Genomic DNA, 24,368 nt, shown 5'->3' on the forward strand with positions numbered 1-24,368 from the left:
ATTTTTCGTGTTCTAAAGAAATGTGTTTTTGGTCTAAAAAGCTGCTCAAACAAGAACAGAACCAGTTCCATGTTGGTGGAGAAGAGAGGAGACTTAAGGCCTGCTGGCAGCAGAACTATTTGTAGTTTTAATGGTATTAACAGAATATAATTCTGGATTAAGTTTAAGGTCAGTGGATGAATGAAATCATTTTGAAATGGTGTTTTAATTGCACCTTTATGCGGGGATAGCCCCACCCACTGTCACTCACTGTCAAGTGCCCCAAGTGGGAAAACTGCATTAGCTCTTGACAACGAGAGTGAATTTGATATTTTGCATTTGAAGATAATTTGTAAACATAAAAATGTGGATTATATTCTACACATTAAACATCTTGGTGCCCACCAGCTGTGGGATATTTTTAAGGTAAAACAGACATTGTTGCTGGTAAAAAATAATTGAAGATTTCGGGTGGAGTGGTTCTTTAGTAATAAACTGACTGCTAACCGAGCGTCAAACGTCCTTTGTTTGCTTATCAGTTCCATCTCTTAACAATTCTGGATTTCAATTATTTTAGGCATTTACTCAAGTACTGTACTTAAGTACAATTTTGAGGTACTTGTACTTTACTTAAGTATGTCCATTTGGTTATGTTCATATTCACCTAAAGCACTTCAAACTATAGGCATAGTCAAAACATTTCCTTCATTTATTTATTTAGTCTTTACAAGTACTAAATCTAGACAGGCACTGACTTTCAAGCATGACGGGAAACAAGCCTGATAAGATCAATGTATTGAACTATGTATGAACTACACCGTGGCTTTTTTTTTTTTTTAATAGAGCCCTTTCTTTTCGGGGGGGGGGGGGGCACGCGACGTTACTGTACACATGCACACTCATGCATTAATATGCCTGAAACAGAAAAATCATTCAACATTTGCAGTTGTTAATGCAAATCGGACCACGGGGAGAAAACAAAGTATATTAGTGCTACATTACTTCTACAGCTACAAACAAGTATTATTATGTTACATTAGGTGGAAAGTCATCCACAGAAGATTATTTCATTAATCACTTCTCCAAAACAAACAAACAAAAAATAAGAATTCTACAAGTCATTCCATGACTTTTCCAAGATCATGGGAACACTGAAAGATCAAGATTGAGATTAAACTTGACTGAGGTTCAATTATCATCACTGTTATCAGTCTCAGGTTCAGAAAAGTTTTTAGTCTTGTCATCAGTATCAGGTTGTAAATGTTGATCTGGATCTGAGTTCCTGTCTGGTCCTGGTCCTCAACAGTCCTCTCCACCAGCTTCTGTTTCCATTGGTTCAGTCCGTGTTTGATGAAGCTGTGAGGACTGAGGACAGACACGCCGATGGTTTTTGAGACTGGTGTACCAGGTGAATCTTCTGTCACAAACACTGCAGCTGAATCGTTTGTCTCCTGTGTGGTTGCTCAAATGTTGTGCCAGACTTCCTGCTTGTGTGAAAGCTTTACTACAAAATGAGCAGCTGAATGGTTTCTCTCCTGTGTGCGTTATCATGTGTCTCTTCAGATTTGACTTTTTCAATATCCGTTTACCACACACTGAGCAATTGAATGGTTTTTCTCCTGTATGAGTTATCATATGACTCTTCAGATCATCCTTCCGTGAAAAACATTTTTCACAAACTGAGCAGGTGAAAGGTTTCTCCCCTGTGTGGATTCTCATGTGTCTCTGTAAAAGTCCCCTCAGTGCAAAAGATTTCTCACAGACGGAGCAGCTGAATGGTTTCTCTCCTGTGTGATGTGCCATGTGTAACTGTAAATGTGCTCTCTGTGTAAAAGATTTCTCACAAACAGAGCAGATGAAAGGTCTCATTCCTGTGTGGATTCTCATGTGTGTCTGTAAACTTCCACTCTGTGCAAAAGACTTCTTACAAACAGAGCAGCTGAATGGTTTCTCTCCTGTATGAGATCTCATGTGTATTTTAAGATCTGCCATGCACAACAATCTTTTATCACAAACTGAACAATTGAAAAGTTTTTCTCCTGTGTGCATTCTCATGTGCCTCTTCAGATGTCCGATGGTGCCAAACCTTTTCCCACACTCAGAGCAGCGGAATGGTTTCACACCAGCACCACATCTGGAATCACTGAGAGGGACTTCATCATTTTTTAGTGGTTCTAAACTTGAGTCCTTCCAATCATCATCACTGACGTCAAACTCAGCTTCATTAGAGTCTCCAGTCTCATCGTCAGTATCAGGTTCTGGATCTGAGATCCAGGTTGGTTCTGATCTTCCACAATCCTTGCCATTAATTTCTGTTTCTATCTGTTCAGTTTGTGTTTGATGAAGCAGTGAGGACTGAGGTTCCTCTTCATCTTCTTCACTCTTCACAGGGACAGGAGTGAATGTGAGCCCTTGAAGCTGCTCTCCCTCCTGACTGCTCCAGAGTTCCTCCTGTTCTTCTTTAATGTGTGGGGGCTCTGGCTCTGGCTCCTCCTGGTCCTGGTCCAGACTGCAGCTCCACTCCTGCTGCTCAGAGAGAACCTCCTCTTTCACCACCAACAGCTGCTGGACGTCTGCAGGAAACACAGAAACACAAACTCATGCTAACCAGGGGTGTAACAGTCTGTGTGTTGATTTCTGTTTGATTTACGCCTGTTAGGTTGACTGCAGGATCAAATTTGTGTTTATGTTCAACACTGGTGAAGATGCAAACAACATTATTTCTTTCTGTCATCAGCCATGGCCAAAATAACCACCACTGTTTGCCAGAAGTGTAAGTCCCAGGAAAATCAAATGCCTTAATGTCTGGATTCATGCTATCATCTGGAGGTGTACATGGCTCATATAACCACGGATACTGTGCTACTAAAGTGGTGTAAACCCAAATTAAACAAATTTGCACTTAAATTTGATTTTATGCCATCCGGCTTTGGTCATTAGCACCATTAGCAACATTCATACCTGAGTGGGCCACTGGAACATTATTTATTTAGTTTTTTTTAAATCTGTCAATGATATCCTCAATGCACTATTAAGACACTGACACATAAAAAGTATTTGCCACAAATCAACTACACAAATAATGTGTCTACTTGTTTGAAAATAAAACTATAAATTTAACTAACCTGCTCTGTGTAACTGATGTAAAGTAACTAACCTGCTCTGTGTAACTGAAGTAAAGTAACTAACCTGCTCTGTGTAACAGAAGTAAAGTAACTAACCTGCTCTGTGTAACTGATGTAAAGGAACTAACCTGCTCTGTGTAACTGAAGTAAAGTAACTAACCTGCTCTGTGTAACTGAAGTAAAGTAACTAACCTGCTCAGTGTAACTGATGTAAAGTAACTAACCTGCTTTGTGTAACTGAAGTAAAGTAACTAACCTGCTCTGTGTAACTGATGTAAAGTAACTAACCTGCTCTGTGTAACTGAAGTAAAGTAACTAACCTGCTCTGTGTAACTGATGTAAAGTAACTAACCTGCTCTGTGTAACTGATGTAAAGTAACTAACCTGCTCTGTGTAACTGAAGTAAAGTAACTAACCTGCTCTGTGTAACTGAAGTAAAGTAACTAACCTGCTCTGTGTAACTGAAGTAAAGTAACTAACCTGCTCTGTGTAACTGAAGTGAAGTAACTAACCTGCTCTGTGTAACTGAAGTAAAGTAACTAACCTGCTCTGTGTAACTGAAGTAAAGTAACTAACCTGCTCTGTGTAACTGATGTAAAGTAACTAACCTGCTCTGTGTAACTAATGTAAAGTAACTAACCTGCTCTGTGTAACTGATGTAAAGTAACTAACCTGCTCTGTGTAACTGAAGTAAAGTAACTAACCTGCTCTGTGTAACTGATGTAAAGTAACTAACCTGCTCTGTGTAACTGATGTAAAGTAACTAACCTGCTCTGTGTAACTGAAGTAAAGTAACTAACTTACTCTGTGTAACTGAAGTAGTGTACCTGCTCTGTGTAACTGAAGCTGAGGGTTGTAAACAGCGTCCAGTAGTTTCTGTTGTCGCTCGTTCTTCTCTTTTGAACGACAAAGTTGCTCCTCGTACTCTGCTATCGTTCTTTCAAACAGACCAAATATCTCTTCAGCAGCCGCAGTCAGTCGCTGCTCCACCAGCGCTCTCACCGTTTCGACTTTGGTCATTTTTTTTACACAGTGACAATAACTTTTTCTCCACACAAACACAGTTTGCTCTCCACCAAACAGTCAGTTTGTTTCTGACTAGCGCCGCGGTGCTAACCAGCTAACATGAATGTATTTGTATTCTACCGGGAGATGAGTCAGAAGTAAAACATCCAGAAAGAAAAGGTGAACAGCACAAGGTCCATTCAGACAGGTTTATCTGGACATACAGAGGCTCCGATGGAGCACAACACACACTTTCTTAACACAAAGAAAGAGACTCCGCTGCGTCTACGGACTTCAGACGCCATTTTGGTAAAAGAACAACATCCGGTTCTTCTTCGTCTTCTTCTTCTGAGCAGTTTAAGGGCAGCTGCCATCAGTTATGTCGCATTGCTGCCACCGTGTGGTATTTTCCTATGTCATTGTCTTTCCTTTTCATATTATAACACAACCATTATTTACTTAAATCAGTCAATTATGAATAAAATGAATTACAGCCATGAGCTTCTTACACCTCAGTCCTACCTGTTTGAAATATGTTCTTATATTTCATTTTCAGCTGATCCACGTCTGTCTTTCGCCGGCAAGAACACAACTAAATGAAATAAAGTTTAGGTTCAATATAATTTCACAAGTTTTCACCTATACTATTATACTATTAAATCATATTCTTTGTCTTTGTACAATTTAGACAACATCCCAACAGAAGAGAGCAGGCAAAAATAACGGAACCTTTCCAAATAATAATGAGTCCAAACAGGCAGAAAACTGAAGGAACTGCAGAAGAAAAGGAGAAGCAGCAACCACATGGTAACATTTCTAGTCAACCTTTAATATGACAAGTCTGAATAATATGTTGTCACATAATCATAATAACTACCATAAAACAATTTCACACAAGCAGAGGCAAATTTTAGATTTTGATTGATATAAATAAAATTAAACTCCACTGGAGTTACACTCAGCAGAAAACACTTTTTCACAAGTACTTCATCTAGAATCACTTCCTGGGACTTTATTCAATCACTACTGTCATCAGTCTCAGGTTCAGAAATGTCTCCAGTACCAGGTTGTAAATGTGGATCTGGATGAGAGGTCCTGTCTTTTTCTGGTCCGCCACTGTCCTCTCCATCAGCTTCTGTTTCTATCTGTTCAGTTTGTGTTTGATGAAGCTGTGAGGACTGAGGTTTCTCCTCATCTTCTTCACCCTCCACAGAGACAGGAGTGAGAGTGAGCCCTTGAAGCTGCTCTCCCTCCTGATGATGGCCGACACACTTATGTGTTTTGACCTGAAGATGCCAGGCAAATTTTTTGTGACAAACACTACACCCAAAACGTTTCTCCCCTGTGTGGACCGTCATGTGGTACGACAGGTTTGTTCTGTTTGCAAACATTTTAGTGCAAAACAAACAACTAAAGGGTTTGTCTCCTGTGTGAGTTATCATGTGTCTCTTTAGGTGTGTCTTAGATGAAAAGCTTTTCTCACACTCTGAGCAGCTGAATGGTTTCTCTCCTGTGTGAATCCTCATGTGTTTCTGCAAATTTCCACTCCGTGCAAAAGATTTATCACAAAATGAGCAGATGAATGGTTTCTCTCCTGTGTGGATTCTCATATGTGTGAGTAAACTTCCACCCTGTGCAAAATATTTCTTACAAACAGAGCAACTAAACGGTTTCTCTCCTGTGTGGATTCTCATATGCAACTGTAACCCTCCACTCTGTGTGAAAGATTTTTTGCAAACTGAGCAGCTGAAAGGTTTCTCTCCTGTATGAGATCTCAAGTGTCTCTTCAGATGTGCCTTGCGACCAAAACTTTTCCCACATTCAGAGCAGCTAAATGGTTTCTCTGCAACAGAACAACTCAAATCACTGACAGAAACTTTATTGTTCAGAGAGTTTAAACCTGACTGAGATTCTCTGGTTCCCTTCCAATCAGCACTGTCATCAGTCTCAGCTTCAGAAGAGTCTCCGGTCTGGTCTTCACTAACAGGTTGTAAATGTGGATCTGAGCTCCTGTCTGGTCCTGGTCCTTCACAGTCCTCTCCATCAGCTTCTGTTTCTATCTGTTCAGTTTGTGTTTGATGAGGCTGTGAGGACTGAGGTTTCTCTTCATCTTCTTCAATCTTCACAGGGACAGGAGTGAATGTGAGCCCTTGAAGCTGCTCTCCCTCCTGACTGCTCCAGAGCTCCTCCTGTTCCTCTTTAATGTGTACGGGCTCTGGCTGCTCCTGGTCCTGGTCCAGACTCGAGCTCCTCTCCTGCTGCTCAGAAGGAACCTCTTCTTTTCTCACCAACAGCAGCTGGACGTCTGCAGGAAACAGGAAAAAACACACAGAGAAAAACTGTGATTTCATCCTAACTGGGAGTGTAACAGTATGTATATTAGGGATGCAGCAGAACGCTGTAAAATACCGAACCGCTCTGTCTGCTCTGCAGACATATTTGACTGGAGAAAACCAGGTTGATATGACTGTTTTTACTAACAGGTGTCGCACTTGACTCAGTGAAGTGACCCGAGTTCACTTTGTGTCGTTAATGCTACTGAGCTGTTTGCCAACGGAAAATAAACAGAAAAAGAAAAGAGCAAGGCTCATCTTTCATCCAAAATGTTTCCAAGACAGCAGTTTTAGTTCCGTCCTCACCTCTCTGTCCTCTCTCTCCTCACCTTTGTCCTCACCCCTCTGTCCTAACCTCTCTGTCCTCACCTCTCTCTCCTCTCTGTCCTTGTGGAGAAATAAAAAATAAACTAGCAACAGAACAGCGTTTCCTTGTAAATCCGTTTTTACCTCAGACTGGTTCATAAAAACAAAGCAGAATGAGATGTTTAAATAGAATATTAATAAAAGTTTTAGCGCTGTGAATCTAGAAACGATTTAAACGTTTGAAGGAAGCAGCAGCGGGCTGAAGAGTGGTGACCTCTGACCCGGCGCTCTCAGGTTACTGTTTACAGATATAATAATATATATAATCAGAAGAAGAATTTAGCTGTGAAAAACAGAATAATCATAACAAACCTGCTCTGTGAGACTGAAGCTCAGCGGAGCTTCTGCTCGACGCCATCTTGCTTTGTGTAAAGTGAACTTTACTGAGGAACAGCTTCCGGGGCAGATGGGTTTCAGAATAAAAGTCCGAAGTGTAACCGAAAGACGGGCTTCTTCGGGAAAACACGGGAAGATAAATGATCAAAAGGAATTTTTTTTTTTTTTTTAACAGAATAACAATTATTTCAAGTTTCAAAACATTTCTCAACACAAGGTCCAGGTCAGTGTTCTCTGAAGCTTTCTACTCCTCAGACTGTTGAATGTAATTAGTGTTGTTGTGGCACATTGTAGTGTGAAAAAATAAACCTAAATGAAATTAATAAAGCAGCTCTTTCACTTCTTGTGATGCCTTCATCGATTCACTGCATCAGTGTGGAGAAAGACACTTTCACATTTTCAGAGCTCAGGAAAAAACAATGGACCACATTTTTGAAACGAGTAAGATGTCTGTTGCAGTTTGTAGGCACAAAGCTGAGCTCCCTGACTCACCTGACCACAGATGCCAGCAGGTGAAATGCAGCCCAGGTTTCATTCGTTTTTTAACAACCTTTGTCCTTTTTTAGGCTGTTTTTTCCATTTTCATCACTTCCTCTTGGATGCATGGTGACAATCTGACACCTGTTCCATGAAGCCAGTTTTTTTTACCAAATAATCCAGGCTTGTCGGATAGTCTGACTGATTTTTACTTGATTCACTTCCATTAAATTAACACATTTCCCAGTAAAAGCTGCCAAAGTCACTAAGCTCTATTTGCTTATGGAATGCAAAGACTAACAGATTTAAGCCATGCTTATTTAATAAACTCACTTTATGAAACAAGCACTTGGCGGCTCTGTTTTAATGGAGTCCAGCTGCTGGCTGGGAGCTCCACACCCACATCCCCACATTATTATGTGAACCAAACACATGTAGACATATTATCAATAAAACGGCAGTAAATAAAAGTATTAAAATCAAACAATTTATGTATCAAGTCTGGTTATTGAGGTGTGACAACAATATGACGCATCCACAAACAGCACACGTACAAAGTCACTATAAGGGATGAAAATGAATATACATGCAAAGATATATATATAGACATAAAGTATAAACATGTGCAGATACATTACATACTGTACACAGCCACACAGCTCAGTGTCTGAAGGTCAAGTTATGTATGTTTATTTTCTTTAGACAGTCTAATAATGTTGAAAAAGAGGAGATCTATACAGACAGGGTTGTTAGTATCTCAACACATTTCAATAAACATTATAACTATATATATATATATATATATATATATATATATGTATATATATATATATATATATATATATATATATATATATAAATATATGTGTGTGTGCGTCTGTATATCTGTGTTGTAATTATTATATATGGTTATGTTAGGTTGAACATCATGACGACTTTTGAACTAGAACTACTTCTGGCACCGATTGTTTGAGAAGTATTTGCAAACCTGCCGAACAATTCCTCACACAGACTGCTGTCCCTTGGCTCCACAGGAACGATCCCACCTGCTGGTCTCCCAGAGGACGTGAAAGTTCAACTGTCAAGGTTTTTTCTCTCACACAGGCGGACAGAGCAGAACTGTTGAGGAAGTGCCGGAGCAGCAGGATCCATCACACCGCCATTAAGGTGATGAGGAGAAATAAATATCAGCCTCTCCAGTGTGTTCTTAGACCATCGCTGTCGGGTAGCGACTGACCATCACACATCTTCCACACAGAAGATGACCCTCTGCCCTCTGACAGATGACAGAGTCCTTCACTATGGACTCAACTGTTTTTTTTAAAAAACACTTTGTTCCTACTTCCATCAAACTTTTAATCAATGCTGCTTGAGGCTGTTGAGATTGTGCAATAGTTTCATGGTGTTTTACTACGGGATATGTGCAATACTTTTGTTATGTGAAATGTATTGTTGCTGGAAAGGTTTTCTCCTGTGTGGATTCTCATGTGTGTCACAGCATGGTCACTCCGTGTGAAAAGTTTGTTACAAAACAGACAGCTGAAAGGTTTCTCTCCTGAATGAAATCTCATGTGACGAACTAAGGTTTCTTTCCGAGGGAATCTTTTACCACAGACTGAGCAGCTGAACGGTTTCTCTCCTGTGTGGCATCTCATGTGTCTCTTCAAATGCGTCATGCGGACAAAGTTTTTATTACAAATCGAGCAGTGAGGCTCTGGATCAGAGCTCCTGTCTGGTTCTGGTCCTCCACAGTCCTCTCCATCAGCTTCTGTTACCATCTGTTGAGTTAAGCTGCTGGCTGGAGGCCCTGCCTCTCTGTTTTCCGCAGCTTGACTCTTATGAAGCTGTGAGGACTGACTACTAACACATTTATGGATTTTAAGCTGTTTAGACCAAGTGAATCTTTGCTCACAGATGCTGCAGCTGAATCGTTTGTCTCCTGTGTGGATTCTCATGTGTTGTGTCAGATTTCCAGCTTGTGTGAAACTTTTACTACAAACTGAACAACTGAAAGGTTTTTCTCCAGTGTGTGTTATCACGTGTCTCTTCAAATCTTCCTTCTTCAAAAATCTTTTCCCACAAACGGAGCAGCTGAAAGGTTTTTCTCCCATGTGGATTATCATGTGTCTCTGTAAATGTTGTCTACACGCAAAAGCTTTGTTACAGACCGAGCAGCTGAAAGGTTTTTCTCCTGTGTGATGTGTCATGTGTTGTGTAAGTTGCACCTTTCGTATAAATCTTTTACCACACAATGAGCAATGGAAGGTTTTTTCTCCAGTGTGATTAATCATGTGTCTGTTCAGATTTCCTCTGCCAATGAAACTTTTACCACAAACTGAACAGCTGAATGGTTTCTCTCCTGTATGGATTCTCATGTGTTTCTTCAGGTTTCCACTTCCAATGAAAGCTTTTCCACACACCGAACATGTGAAAGGTTTTTCTCCTGTATGGATTTTCAAGTGTGATTGTAAACTTCCACTCTGCGTAAAAGATTTCATACAGACTGAACAACTAAATGGTTTCTCTCCTGTGTGGATTTTTATGTGCAACTGTAAATATCCACTCTGTCGAAACGATTTCTTGCAAACTGAACAACTAAACGGTTTCTCTCCTGTGTGGACTCTCATGTGTCTCTTCAGATGTTCCTTACGGTTAAATCTTTTCCAACACTCAGAGCAGCTGAATGGTTTCTCTTTTTTACCACTTGTTGAATCACTGAAGGGAACTTCATCGTTACTCAGAGAGTTTAAACCTGACTGAGGTTCTCTGGTCTCCTTCCAATCAGCACTGTCATCAGTCTCAGCTTCAGAAGAGTCTGCAGGCTCCTCGCCTGTATCAGGCTGTAAACGAGAGTTCCTGTCTGGATCTGGTCCTTCACAGTCCTCTCCATCAGCTTCTGTTTCTTTCTGTTCAGTTTGTGTTTGATGAAGCTGTGAGGACTGAGGTTTCTCTTCATCTTCTTCACTCTTCACAGGGACAGGAGTGAATGTGACCCCTTGAAGCTGCTCTCCCTCCTTACTGCTCCAGAGTTCCTCCTGTTCTTCTTTAATGTGTGGGGGCTCTGGCTGCTCCTGGTCCTGGTCCAGACTGGTGCTCCTCTCCTGCTGCTCCTCTTTAATAGTCCATGTGTTGGCTCCTGAAGTGACATCTGAAAGACAAAAAGCCATTTACCATCTATACATTCTGAAATGTTGTTTTTGACTGAAATACCTTTAACAATAACAATACAGTATGCAATAATTCTGGGTTATGATTTTTCTCATGTTGTTTATTTTATACATTTAATATTAAACACAGTCAGCAAATAGGCTGCATTAAATACAGTTGCCTTGCTGTAACATCTGACAATTGAATGGCATTTTTAATAAAGTGGGGAAAGCTTGACTTGGTTAAAAATGTGAAGACACAAAACATCTGTAATTATCATTTTCAACTGAGATTAGTAAAACCACATTTGGAAAGTTAAAAAAAAGCTGTTTTATGTCTATTCTTCTTCTCTCATCCAATATTAACTATTTTACTGGCATAAATGTGTGAAAGCCATCCACCCTCTGAATGATTCAAGCTTAATATAACAGCCACTTCTTTTGATTTGCTTTTCCAGTCCAGGAAAGTTTCAGTGACCCTTGATTATCACTGAACCACAGTGTTGCAAACTGAGTTCTAGAGAATCACCAAATCACTGTTTAGGTTAGAATAAATGCAGTCCAATATGCCACCAGAGAGCAGTCCAGTCTGTAAGATTAATCTGTGTATGGGTCAAAGTTTCTAACAAATAATAATAATCTAAGGGATCCATATGAATGTGTATGAATGAATATGTTTGTTATTTGTGTTTTTAAACATTTAATTCCATTGCATTATTCTTAATGCCTGTCACAGTGTCTGATTCAGACAAAACCATGCAGGTTATTCAGCTCAGTCTCCAGATCAAGATCCAGCCTCACTGCAGTGTTTGACCTGCAGTCTGACTCCAGCGGGAGGCAGAACACTCTAAGGCCAGCAGAGCTGTCCCTTTATTGCTTCCTGTGCTGGAGGGAAGGGGGGCATGGGAGAACCTGAATCAGGACTGAGCTGGACAGACTCGAAGAGTCTGCTTTAGTAAAATTAGAGGATTTCTAAAAGTAGTCTGGTGCTGTTTTAACATCAGTGCACAAATGTAAAAATTTTCACTGTTCAGTGTTCATTTTGCACTAAAGCTTTAAACCCTTAAAGATCAAGACAGCCATCCATGGCTAAAATAGCGCTTGTTCTTAAATGTGTCATAACTTTTGAATCGCTAATCTCATCCACATGCAAGAAATGTATGTTAAAGTTGACATATTCAGCTTTTTAGAGGTCCTTCAGGGGCTCTGTAGTGACCCGAGTTCTTCAGTGAAAAAGCTGTCAAACAGATCTGTAAAAAAAAAAAAAAACAATGCAGAAAAGGGGAAGAGCTGATGGTGTGCTCATGGACATAATTTTTTTCCCCTCTATAACCGTATCATCAAAATTGATGATTGTTACACCGCAAATTGGCACACTGTTCATGTTATGCATCAATATAATTTTGTCGGGCGACGGATAGTAGAGATGCAGAAGGAGATACAGGAGGAGAGGCTGGAGGAGGTAGAGGAGGAGAAGTAGGAGTAGGAGAGGCTGGAGGAGGTAGAGGAGGAGAAGTAGGAGGAGGAGAGGCTGGAGGAGGTAGAGGAGGAGAAGTAGGAGGAGGAGAGGCTGGAGGAGGTAGAGGAGGAGAAGTTGGAGGAGGAGAGGCTGGAGGCTACATGCTTTACAAAAGGTAAAACCAAAAATGGAACAATAACCTTAAAAGTAACAATAGAAAACTAGAATAACTACTAGAAAACACAGTGAACTGATATAGTTTGAGTTTTATTAAAGATACTTGTGTGTCCCCCACCTCTGAAATCAAAATTTCGTCCGTGGGTGTGCCAGACGGTTTATATGGCTGAAAGTGAAAGAATAAAAGACAAAGACAGGTCCGAGTCAATCAGTAGAACCGCTACATGACACACATGACAGAGAGAGAGTTCCTCCTCTGAGGCAGGCTGCCATCAGCTAGCAGCTAGCTGCGGCTAACACGCTAACATTAGCTTAGCACGGACTTCCGGAGACTTGAAAATGTTTGAGCGGAAAAAACAAACAAACCTGCGGCTTTGAAAAGCTCCATCTCTCCTTTGCTCACCACAACAACAAACAGCGACTTTAACGACTCTTAACTGGCGGAAACATAATCACATCCGGGATCACGTTTCACAATAAAAGTTTTTTCGATTACACCGGAAGTACAAACTTTAAACAGCAGAGTAAACATTTCTTTCCTTTAAAATGTTTAAAGATACATATTTAAAGATGTATTTATATGTCACTGAAAACCTAAAACTCAATCATTGTTAATTGACAAAACATTAAGATTAGTTAGACTTTTTCAATGTATTTCAACCCAAGTTTTATTTTGTTGACATTGTTGTATTGTTTTTGTCTGTTAATTCATAGTAGGGATTGATAATAAAGTAATAATAATAAAAATAATTACCCGGCTGAGAAGTTTTTTCCCCCCTTTATCAATGTATTATGATTATTATTGTATTATTAGGAACCCACATAAACACATTAAACATGGAGCACAAGTTAAACGTTTTTACAGCTTTCTTAATTTTAGTTTCAGAAATGGATTTAATGTTTGGTTTCCTTTTCAAAAACTAAGAAAAGAGGTTTGGAGTGGCTTAATTTAGATATGTGGACATTTAAACTTCCCAGAATGATCAGCAATTTACTAAATATAATTCCTTATTTCTCCTATTATTATCGTTGTGGAAACCAAACAGTACATGTTTCCAGTGTAAAGAAAAAATGTTGCCAATGCAGTCAATCAGAAAACGGGATACATCTTTCCAAAAGTTCTTGGTGTAAGGACAATGTCAAAACAGGCGAAGCACAAATGTCTTTTTTAAATTTGAGAAGGTTTTGGCTGGTTGGGTAGCATCTATGTATAACTTTAAATGACACATCCCTTGCTTTATTTGTTATCATGTATTTTTATGGAAATTTCCAGGTGTTTCCCCAGTTTAAATTGTCAACAAACTAAGACCAGTATAAAATGAAAGAAAGGGTAATGGTAATTTCTTTTTTAAATAAAGCCCATATGCAGAGGTTATTGTTTCTTGATGAAGTAAACAGAAAGGTATTACCCAGTGAGGTCATCAAGAGACAGCAAAAAATCTTGTTTACAGCTTTTTAAAGGGTTAAAATCTCAAAAGAGATGACATTCATAACTGTGGTAACCTCTCACAGACTGACACTTCCCCTCTGAGCAGTCTGAAGCAGGCATTAGGCTGTTCATACGTCTTGCATTACACTGTGTACCTGCATGCATTGTGATTGGAACTTCCTGCCTCGTATATGAATGACTGTTTTTGACTATTTATGACTATTTATTACCATCCATTCGTATACCTGCACTGCTGCTTTACTGTACATTCTTTACTGTATATATTTCTATAACATATTCATTCACTGTATATGTCCTATAGCATATTCAATTCATACCTGCACTATATTTATACTCTGTGTTCATATGTAAATACCTTGCACTTTACTACTCTGCACTTCTGGTTAGATGCTAAACTACATTTTGTTGTCCTACTTGTACTCTGTTCAATGACAATAAAGTTGAATCTAATCTTATCTAATCTAATCTAATAAACAGAGAATAAACAATAGATGCGACATAAAGGAATATCTGCAGTAATATCATACACAAACATGAATTCTGGTACATTTTATGAACCTGAAACCATAAGGTAATCGTCTACCGGTGGTCCCTGCAATGTCCGACCATTTTTACACTGTGATTGGAGAAATAGGAACGTTTGATGAATCACATGTGAACCCTGTCGTAATACCAAATATATGCTCAGATCTGCGGTGGTTTCTATGTTCATTTTATAAATGAGGGCTTGAGTCTACGCCTGTCATATGAAATGTGCTATATAAATAACTTGACTTGACTACCAATTATAGAAAAAAGTGTATTGTTAGATGAAGTCAAAGTCAGAAAAACAATAAACAATTGTTTATTGCCTAAGACTTTTGCACAGTATTGTATATTGACACTTTTTTCTCTTCATAGGTACCATATAATCAGAACTATACACTGTTTTACTGGATGTTGGTACATGTGGTTTCTTTGATGTCAGTAGCAGAAACTAAATAATTTGTTTGTAATGGAACCTAATTGATAACGAAAAATATAACCCTTGAAGGATTGGGACTGAGTGGCAGTCATGTTTAATCAACATGCTGAGGTGTGATTTGAAACTGTAATTGAACTAATGAAAATTGTGTGGGGAAAAAGAGCAGAGGTCTTATTGAAGGCAATTAGACATATAATGGATTGCTAATCTGAATTGTTAAGCACCGTCATTTGTAGTTTAAAAAAATGCAAATTAGAAACAGAGGAATGAATGAATGCATTTTGTTAGTATCACATCAAACATGTTCACATGTAGGTTTCAGTACATAGCCGTAGCATTTTAAAAACTTAGATAGATAGATAGATAGATAGATAGATAGATAGATAGATAGATAGATAGATAGATAGATAGATAGATAGATAGATAGATAGATAGATAGATAGATAGATAGATAGATAGATAGATAGATAGATAGATAGATAGATAGATAGATAGATAGATAGATAGATAGATAGATAGATTACTTTATTCATCCCCGAAGGGAAATTTGGTTGTCACAGCAGTCCGGTATTCAAGTACAATAAAATACAACAGAATAAAATACTGAGGTAGCATAAATAAAAACAACAATAGAAAAAAAACACAGAATAGAACAAGAACACTTAAGAAGTTAAAAAAAGAACATCAGTTGGTAGGATGGTTGGTAAGATGATGGTAATAATTAAACTGGTGATATGATGCAACAATGCTATAGTGACTAGACGGTATATAATAATAATAGTACAGTATATAATATATATAATATAATATGTAATAATAGATAATAAACAATATAAAAATAAAATGAAAAATATAGATAAAGTTTAATCCAAAACATGGCTGTTATGTAGAGATTTCATTTGATTAAAAAAAAAAAAAAACATCATCACAGATGTCCCTCTTCCCAGCAATGTTTTCCAGCTCTTCCTGGGGGACTCCGAGGTGTTCCAAGGCGAGGCGAGATATATAATCTCTCCAGCGTGATCTAGGTCTTTCCTGGGACCTCTAACCAGTTGGACATGCCTGGAACACCTCTTATGGGAGAGGCCCAGGAGGCATCCTGATCAGATGCCTGAACCACCTCAACTGTAAGATGTAAAGGAGCAGTGGCTCTACTCTGAGCCCCCTAACCCTTCCCCAATGGGTGGGCCCAGCCACCCAACGGAGAAAGCTAATTTCAGCTGCTTGTATCCACAATCTCATAATTTCAGTCACTACCCAAAGCTCATGGTAATAGGTGAGAGTTGGAATAAGGGATGGAAATAATCTTAGATGACCGATTAATGGCTGTTAAGAATTTGATTGATCACATAGAATTTTATCGATGTTGACATTAATAATGAGACAAAACACGTCGTAGTCTGCTCTGCACAACAATATCAACCGGCATGACATTGTGAGTGGATTTTACAAAGCACAAGGCATAATCTCATATCATTTTGTAGTGGTGGGAACGGCAGTTCTTTTCAGTGTACTGAATCACTAGAATCTGTTCTTTAAAAAGATAAGTACAAAAGATTTGTTCTCTGAATCATTCAGTGCTTTACCGGAGCTCTGACTGTGTATCAGTACTCACTGGACTGAAACACGGCCGAGTGCTCCGTTCTGCTCGCTAAGTGAACTGACAACTGCCGTATGTGAATAAGCCAATGAGCTGAGAATTATGTTGGATAAAGCTACAGTTTGCAAACGGAGAGGCATGACCAGATATTCATAGTGTCCAGTGGGAGTCTTCCACTCATCCCCCTCCCTGATTCTAACCAGGTGGTAAGCATTGTGGAGACCGAGTTTGGTAAAAAACCCTGGCCCCCTCCAACAACCCGAAAACTGTGGAGATGAGTGGAAGAGGATACCTGTTCTTAACAGTCATTGATACCATGGAAGTCGATGCAGAGTCTGAGAGTCTTGTCCTTTTTCTCCACGAAGAAGAATCCTGCTCCTGTGGGTGAGGAGTGAAGGATGATACTGGAGGCGAAGGAATCCCTTATGCAGTCCTCCATAGCTTGATGTTCTGGAGCAGAGAGAGAAACAGACTACCCTGTGGAGGGGTGCTACCTGGCAACAAGTCAATGGCACAACCATAAGGACGGTGATGGGGAAAGGTGGCTCGTGCATGTTTTTTTAATTTATTTTATTTGATAGGGACAATGCAGTTAGCATAGATACAGGGCATGCATCTGTGCGGGGAAAAGAGCTGATGAGTCATCAAATCGAAAACTTGGAAACTTAACTGTTCTGAGTGAGAGTCTGGGAACAGGGGCTTAACAGACTATACAGAATGTGGTGAGTAATTCTGCCGGGGGACTTGCCATCTATGGCACTCACCTCAAGGGGACATTGAAGGGTGAATTTTTTCAGTCCCAATCTCCTGACAAGAGAAGAGTTCAAGGGGTTACTCTTCCTTTTTACCCTGGGTTATTTAACATCAAATTGAGGACGTAAAATATTGACTTGTCCCGGATATTTATAAAAAGGTCATCAGTCATCAGAGTCATTGTGTACCTTCTTCGTAAATATTAATATTATAAATATATAAGATATTATTTAAATTTGGTTGTCAGTTGTCCAGCCTTGGTCTGATTAAAAGCTGCCTTGGTCTAGACAGGTGAATGTCCTGCTCGGCTGTTTTCAGCCTCCCACATTCTATCTATTGGGGTGCATCTGATGCTGTTGTACTCTGTAGAGACTGGAAAGCCCTTTGGGACAAATTAGTAATTTGTTATTTTGGACTATATACATATGAGTCTTGAATCTTGCTTGTTTGTGTGAAACATGGTCTGCCCTTCAAGTGCAATAGTTTGATCAGGGATGTCGTGGTGGAGCCAGGTCAGTAAAGATTTGGAGAAAACTGTCTTTAAATGAGCCATTGCTAAGTTAGCTTGGATGTTATTTTTATCATATTTTTTTCCTACAATGGCACATTACCTAGAAGTAATTATTTAATTAGGTTCAAGCTGGAACATGCTTGCTCTTCAAATGTTGATACATTTTTTTTGTCATAGGTAATAAATGCTTCAATAATGAAAGCAAAAAATAACAAATTATAACATAAATGTACCAAGGCTGGCTTAACTTACACTGTAAAAAAAAATCTGTTTAATTTACGGTAAAATACCGGCAGCTGTGGTTGCCAGAACTTCACCGTAAAAAAATACAGTGAGCGTATGGAAATGTTAATATCAGCAAAAACTGTAATTTATACTGAATAATCCCATTACTTTTAGGATAATTGTTTCATCGTGGTATTTCTCCATTAACTTTACATGAAAAATGTATAGTTTTACAGCAAAACTGTGTTTTCTACAGTTTATGACGGTAGAATTTAAAGTTTTATGCTATTCTTTGATTTACAGTAATTTAAAGTATCTACTACGGTGATGTACAATGTTTAATTTTATGACCTATTTCTGATGCAATTTGACAGTTTTTTACTGTAATTTCTACAAACGTTTTTCACAGTGTAGCATTAAAACTGCAAGCAGGTGGAGACAAATAGCCTGGCTCTGAAAAGGGTATTTACAAAATGTTGAACTATTTCTGACATGAGTCTTTTCCAGCTTCAACTCAACTTCCGCTAAATGTTTTGGATAAACAATCCTGAGAGAGCTGTGATGTACAAATTACAGTGAAGCCATTACATCAGTGTTGTTTAGTCAGCAGAGGAAAGGTTATAAGTCAGAAATCAGAGAGGCAACAAACAATTATCTTCAATGAGCTTCAGCTATTCAGCAGTGATATAAATACATCCAGACAGCCCAGAGAGAGATGAGGGCTGAAAAGTGAAAGGGGAGGGCAAATGTGATAATTGATTGTGATAATGAGAGAGCTGAAAAGCGATAGTGTGAGGGCAAGTCAAGATGGGAAATACTGCCCATGGACTGTCATTTAGTGACTATAGAGGATGAAGGTGACACATGATGAGGGTCACACAGGAACTGATGGAAAATGGAGCGGAGACTGATGACAGCTCTGAAGATATAGAATCGCTAGGATGTCCTCTGTCAAGCTCACCTCCTCAGTCATTTTACACTTCAACAAGGTGGAAAAGCAGCTTCTATTGGCATAACAACGAAACTGCTCATTTATAATCTGTTTATAATCGCAGCATGAAAATGGAAATCTTGGGGAGCCTGATAGTGAAACATTGCAGAGCGAAGAGGAACCAGCAGCAACTCCATGCTGTGTGTTTAGTGTGTCAGTGTATGTACATTCAACTTTAGAAATGTCCAACTCATTTAGAATATATGTGCTTTGTGATCCAGCTTTCTGAATGTCTCTATACTGTTGTCTTTGTCTATTATATTCCACTGTAATGAATGTTTTAGTAATATAGACCTATGTGTCTGAAGTTAAGCTTGCATGTTGTCCGCGACCCCCGCTCACTGAACAGAATCTCACAGTTCAGATCATACAAAAAAGAAACAAAATGACCAAAAGAAGACACAAAATGACTAAAAAAAGACACAAAATGACCAAAAAAAGGAAACAAAATGACCAAAAAAGACACAAATTGACCATAAAATGATCAAAAAGACACAAAATGACTAAAAGAGACACAAATTGACCACAAATTGATCAAAAAAAGACACAAAATGACCAAAAAAGACACAAAATGACCATAAAGCACACAAAATGACCAAAAAAAGACACAAAATTACCAAAAAAAGACACAAAATGACTTAAAAAAAAGACACAAAATTACAAAAAAAAGGAAACAAAATGACCAAAAAAGACACAAACTGACCACAAAATGATAAAAAAAAAAAAGACATTAAATGGCCAAAAAGTCTAAAACACATTAACACATGAACACTTTAACACAGTGGAGACAGAGCTGACTTCCAAAATGATTTGACGACCCCCAGAAATCATCTTGCGACCCCAACTGGGGTCAGGACCCCAAGTTTGAGAATAGCTGAGCTAGAATATGCTATTCTACACGGTTAAGAATAAAGATTGTGTCAACACTATGCATGTATCTAATTTTCTATCTGTAAGTATTGATAGCTCCTCTCTGGCTCAGTCAGGTGATTTTAGCTGGCATGTTAAGTGACTATTGACACAATGGTGAGATGCAGCAGAACAAAATGAGCAGCATTTGATGATGAATTGGACTTTGGACTCATGAATATGACTGTGTGCCTGTAAAAGAACAAATGTTAAACAAATGATGAACCTGATCATCCCATCATACAGACTGGCTGCTGCTGCTGCTGTCACAGTGGAGCTGCAGAGGTTACAGTAGTCTTGCAGCAGAATCACTGTATGACGGCTATGAGGAGACAACAGACATCATAGTGGGACAAGTAGCTGACAGGTCAGCTGTTAGATGTCTGAGGAGCCACACAGAAAAGTCAGAAAGTATTGAGAGATGGACTAACACATTGGTGGGTTTTGTGTGAGTTGTTGATGATGAGGAAAATATGGGTTAACCCTTTATCAGGTAAAGAACTATATTTGGTAACTTCAGGTAATATTTCGAGAAAAAAGTAGCAAATTTACTAGATTCAAGTGGCAAATCTACAAGAAAAAAGTCGCAGATTTAAGAGATTTAAAGTGGCAAATCTTTGTGAAAAAATTAGCAGATTTACGGGGAAAAAGTGGAAAAAAAACTACTTTTTTTCTCCCAGATTCACCACTTTAAATCTCACAAATCTACGCATTTTTTCTCATAGATTTGCCACTTTAATCTCGTAAACTTTTTTCTCAAAATATTATTTTCGTATGTTGTTTTTTTTTTTACACATTCTGACTGTATGTAATATTCTCCAATATTCTCTAGGGTTGAAATTTGGAGTTTGCAAGTATTTCAATGAGTGTCCTATTAAGGGTTAAAGTGGTGAATCTGGGAGAAAAAAGTTGCTTTTTTCCCCACTTTTTTCCTCGTAAATCTGCGAATTTTTTCTTGTAGATTTGCCACTTTTATCTAGTAAATTTACAACTTTTTTTCTCAAAATATTACCTGAAGTTACCAAATATAGCTCTTTGCCTGATAAAGGGTTAATGCCGGCCTTATCTTTTCAGAAAGACATTTGTACTTTTTGTACAATTGGTAACATTTTTAAGAAAATAAATAAAAAGCTAAAGATGAGCCCTTTCAGTGCAAAGGAAAAGTAAGACGTAGTAGTAGTAGTAATAGATACATGCATCGTTTCTGGAGGCTCTTGAGGGATCCTGTGGAATAGGAGACGTTTTTACTATTTATCACTGGACTGGGACAGGATGGGAAAAATTGTCAGTGGGAGCAGGAAGGACAGAAATGATAATAGCAACAGGTCAGTTTTTAAAAATATAAATATAGACCCTCTCCAAGAATCGCCACTTTAACACGCTGGAGGGGTTTATGGTCCTGGTTAAGCGGATGTAAGTAGATGGATGGATGGATGGATGGATGGAAAGATAAATATAGACTCCAGCCCTCCAAAAGTATTAGAAACAGGGATCGTGATCCAGCAAAGGGATCCGAGGATAGAAACCCATGTCCAATTTGTTTTTTATGTTTTTGTGCTCTTTGGTGAAGGCATTTTGGGTCTCAATGCGGCAACGAGCTGGGACTGGAGTGATTCTTTCGGGATTGCGACAGAACAGTGTTTTTCGTCTCTTTCTTGGGAGTGAGATAGGACAGGATTGATAATTCACTCTCCTGCATAAGCAGTCCAGCACACACCTTCACTGTGGAAGTAAAGTCAGTCACCTGACTCATGTCCTGCACATTATAGTGGTTTGTCAACAATATCCTACATTGTTTTCCTTCACCTGCAGTGCAACATGCCAACCTAACTTTCATGTTAGAACCAGCACTATATGCTACAGGCAGTATCAAGATAATGACAATGATTAATAGAAGGTGTAAATGCAAATGTCAGATTAAATGTTAGTTCAAATTCCACGTCATCACAGTAAATACAGAGAACACACGCACATGCAAGAATGTATTAAGAAACCTTTGATATGGAAAATTGCATTTTCAGCTTTTGCTGTGACTACAACAATGCAAACAATCATACTGAATTACTAAAAATGTAATTTTATGTTGCGTACAAAAGGTTTTATTCATAAGCTACAATTCCTTAGAGCTGAAATGAAATTTCATGTATTTTAAATTAACCTCAAACTCTCAGTACAATTTATTTGAGCAATTGGACACAACACACAATAGATTCTTCACAAATTTGCAAGACTGGAATCTCTCAATTAATGGATGAATTGCCACAAAACTTTGTACAAACATCTGTGGTAATCATGGGATAAACTGGAAAAACTTTGGCTGTCTGATTTTTCACATCACGCCATCATCAAGTCAAATTTGACATTTATTCAGCACCGGTTTATCATTAAATACATGCAAAACTAATAACATGGCCTCATCTGCACCTTGTGTTTAGTGTTAATTAGCAAATGTCATAATACTTCAGCTCCACAGAGCCTCTAGTGTGTTTTTATTTACTCATGATGAAGTTTTATTCCCACGGGAACAGACCCTTTTGCAGAGTTGATATTATGTTCTATATTGCCTTTTGTTTTTTCATTATTCATTACAAATAGATAAAATCAATTACCATCTCACAGCCTGGTATGTATTAATATTTACCATCTGACATCCAAGACAAAGTGTAAAATTAAAATAATGTTGAAGTCCTATACAAATGAAGTGAATGCAGCACCTCAAACGGCATCTCTCAGTGACGTCACTAGAGAGCGAGTGAGTGTGGCGAAAGAGGGAGGGAGCTACACCGTGAAAAGCCGCTAGTGTGTGTTAAGTGTGTGTGCGTGGTTGTGTGTGCGTGTATGTGTGTGCGTGCTCGCGCGCGCGTGTGTGTGTGTGTGTGTAAGAGAGAGAGAGTACATAGTGCCGTGCTTTTCGAAACAGCTCTACAATCAGCACTGAGCTGACAGGATTTAATTTGGGCCACGGAACAGGCGTGTTATAAGCCTAGTGGATCGCTTTCTGGACTAATTGTCTACAGAAATCACTTTTCCAGCCATTGCTGCAGACAGGAGCTTTATTTCCTGCCCTAGCAGCAGTCGATGGGAACCTGCGTGTTGCCTACAGCTGTGTGAGTATGATGTGATTCATGTGTAACATGTTGAACTTTGCTTTCAGTGGTGTAGTTTAAATGAAGTGACATGCCAGGGTTATTGTGGCTCCAAACGGACTTCACAACACGCAACTGTACACATTGGAGCATAATTCGCAGCTGGTCAGAATTGAATATTGCTACACTGTTTGCTCATCATAGGACAGTGTCAGGCTGCCATGTTTTCATGCTTCCCATATCGCTGTTAAGGGATTTTAATTCAATTTAACACCATACATTGGCTAGCAGGGTAGCCTTGCCTTTGCAGCAGTTGCTCGTGGTTATAATTCTGCGCTTGCACGTGCGCTCTCATCAACCGCGCACGCAAACTCCGGCGCGCAGTCACGCACGCACGCAGCATCTTGTATCTGTGTGTGTGTGTGTGTGTGTGATCCTGAGACTTCAAAGCTCCACAGTACAGTAGGTGCAAACGGCGCGGTGTTGCTCCACCGTGATGCAGTGTGGTGATCAGTAACAGGCTGGAGGTGTGCAGCTCGCGGCTCTGATGCCAGCAGTTTTGCGGATGAGGTGAAGCAATGAGTGCCGAGGTATGGCTGTGTCAGTGTGGTAGATTAGCGGATAAACAGCCAGGCTGCCAGGGTAACCTAATGATTCACTGCTAGAAATAAAAATGGATGTCACCTGGTGATGTCACATTGGCATTAATCAACAGATAGCCTATTCCACTTTTGATGACAGCATCTGTGAATTACGCATTGATAATCCCCAGTCTGAACACAGAATGCTCGGTGGTAGGCTGTGCATTTTAAAATGTTCTCCTTCCTCACATAGAGGAGGGTATCTTTTAGATCTGATTAATACTGCTTATGAAATTCCCGTTTTGATTCTCAGCATGGGAAGTAAAAAGAAACAAACAAACAAAAAAAAAGGAGCCAAGCTTTGTTCCCAGGTGGTTCATTCATTGTACACTAGCCAGTTTCCAGTTTATGATCATAACAGGCACACAGAACCATTTTAGGAAATGAGGAACCTCACCTGGACTCCAACTGAGGGACAAGATCTTAATTATGTCACTTTGTCATAGCTCCTGCTGTGAAGATGCTTCTAAATGGCTCAGGAACTATTGGTGCATAGTTTGCAGAGCTGATTGTCTCAAACACAAACCTCAACCATAACTTGTATAGCAGCCAAAATGATGCTATGAACCAATAGAACCATTATAAGGATACGCCGTTGACATGTCATGTCTATTTATTGTTAAAACAACATATTTGACTAGACCTAAAAAAGAGAGATGGAGACATAGTGTGAATGTGGCTGTAATGTTCAAAAGCAGAAATAATGAACCATCAAGCACTCAGCTGGTGGTTTACTCTGAAGACAGTCTCATTCAAACAATGTGCTCAATCCAGCATTCTGCACAGGCTGCATGGATGCAACCCAAAGCATCGTTTTATTCTTCAAGTCTATGTA

General features: G+C 39.1%; 4 protein-coding genes across 4 annotated transcripts in view; 1 reads left to right on the top strand and 3 right to left on the bottom strand.

The window, feature by feature from the left end:
• Positions 1-855: 855 nt before the first annotated feature.
• On the bottom strand, positions 856-4,652 carry LOC131985480 (gastrula zinc finger protein XlCGF28.1-like). The gene is made up of 2 exons (XM_059350613.1): positions 3,932-4,652; positions 856-2,552 (listed from the first exon to the last, which is right to left on the bottom strand). The coding sequence occupies exons 1-2, from the start codon at positions 4,122-4,124 to the stop codon at positions 1,279-1,281; spliced, it is 1,467 nt and encodes a 488-aa protein (XP_059206596.1). The 5' UTR covers positions 4,125-4,652; the 3' UTR covers positions 856-1,278.
• A 183-nt stretch (positions 4,653-4,835) lies between these two features.
• LOC131985198 (zinc finger protein 32-like) lies at positions 4,836-7,166 on the bottom strand. The gene is made up of 2 exons (XM_059350263.1): positions 7,121-7,166; positions 4,836-6,414 (listed from the first exon to the last, which is right to left on the bottom strand). The coding sequence occupies exons 1-2, from the start codon at positions 7,164-7,166 to the stop codon at positions 5,126-5,128; spliced, it is 1,335 nt and encodes a 444-aa protein (XP_059206246.1). The 3' UTR covers positions 4,836-5,125.
• Positions 7,167-8,463: 1,297 nt separating this feature from the next.
• Positions 8,464-16,856, bottom strand: LOC131985201 (gastrula zinc finger protein XlCGF57.1-like). The gene is made up of 2 exons (XM_059350264.1): positions 16,733-16,856; positions 8,464-10,769 (listed from the first exon to the last, which is right to left on the bottom strand). Exons 1-2 carry the CDS (start codon positions 16,854-16,856, stop codon positions 9,019-9,021), a joined length of 1,875 nt encoding a protein of 624 aa, XP_059206247.1. The 3' UTR covers positions 8,464-9,018.
• A 5,834-nt stretch (positions 16,857-22,690) lies between these two features.
• gabbr1b (gamma-aminobutyric acid (GABA) B receptor, 1b) overlaps positions 22,691-24,368 on the top strand; it is a 143,198-nt gene continuing 141,520 nt past the window's right edge. Inside the window, exon 1 of the mRNA XM_059350575.1 lies at positions 22,691-22,913. The gene's annotated coding sequence lies outside the window, so the exon portion shown is untranslated. The remainder of the gene's footprint in view (positions 22,914-24,368) is intronic.

The sequence above is a fragment of the Centropristis striata genome, chromosome 14 (assembly GCF_030273125.1).
Source record: "Centropristis striata isolate RG_2023a ecotype Rhode Island chromosome 14, C.striata_1.0, whole genome shotgun sequence".
NCBI classification, from domain to species: domain Eukaryota; kingdom Metazoa; phylum Chordata; class Actinopteri; order Perciformes; family Serranidae; genus Centropristis; species Centropristis striata.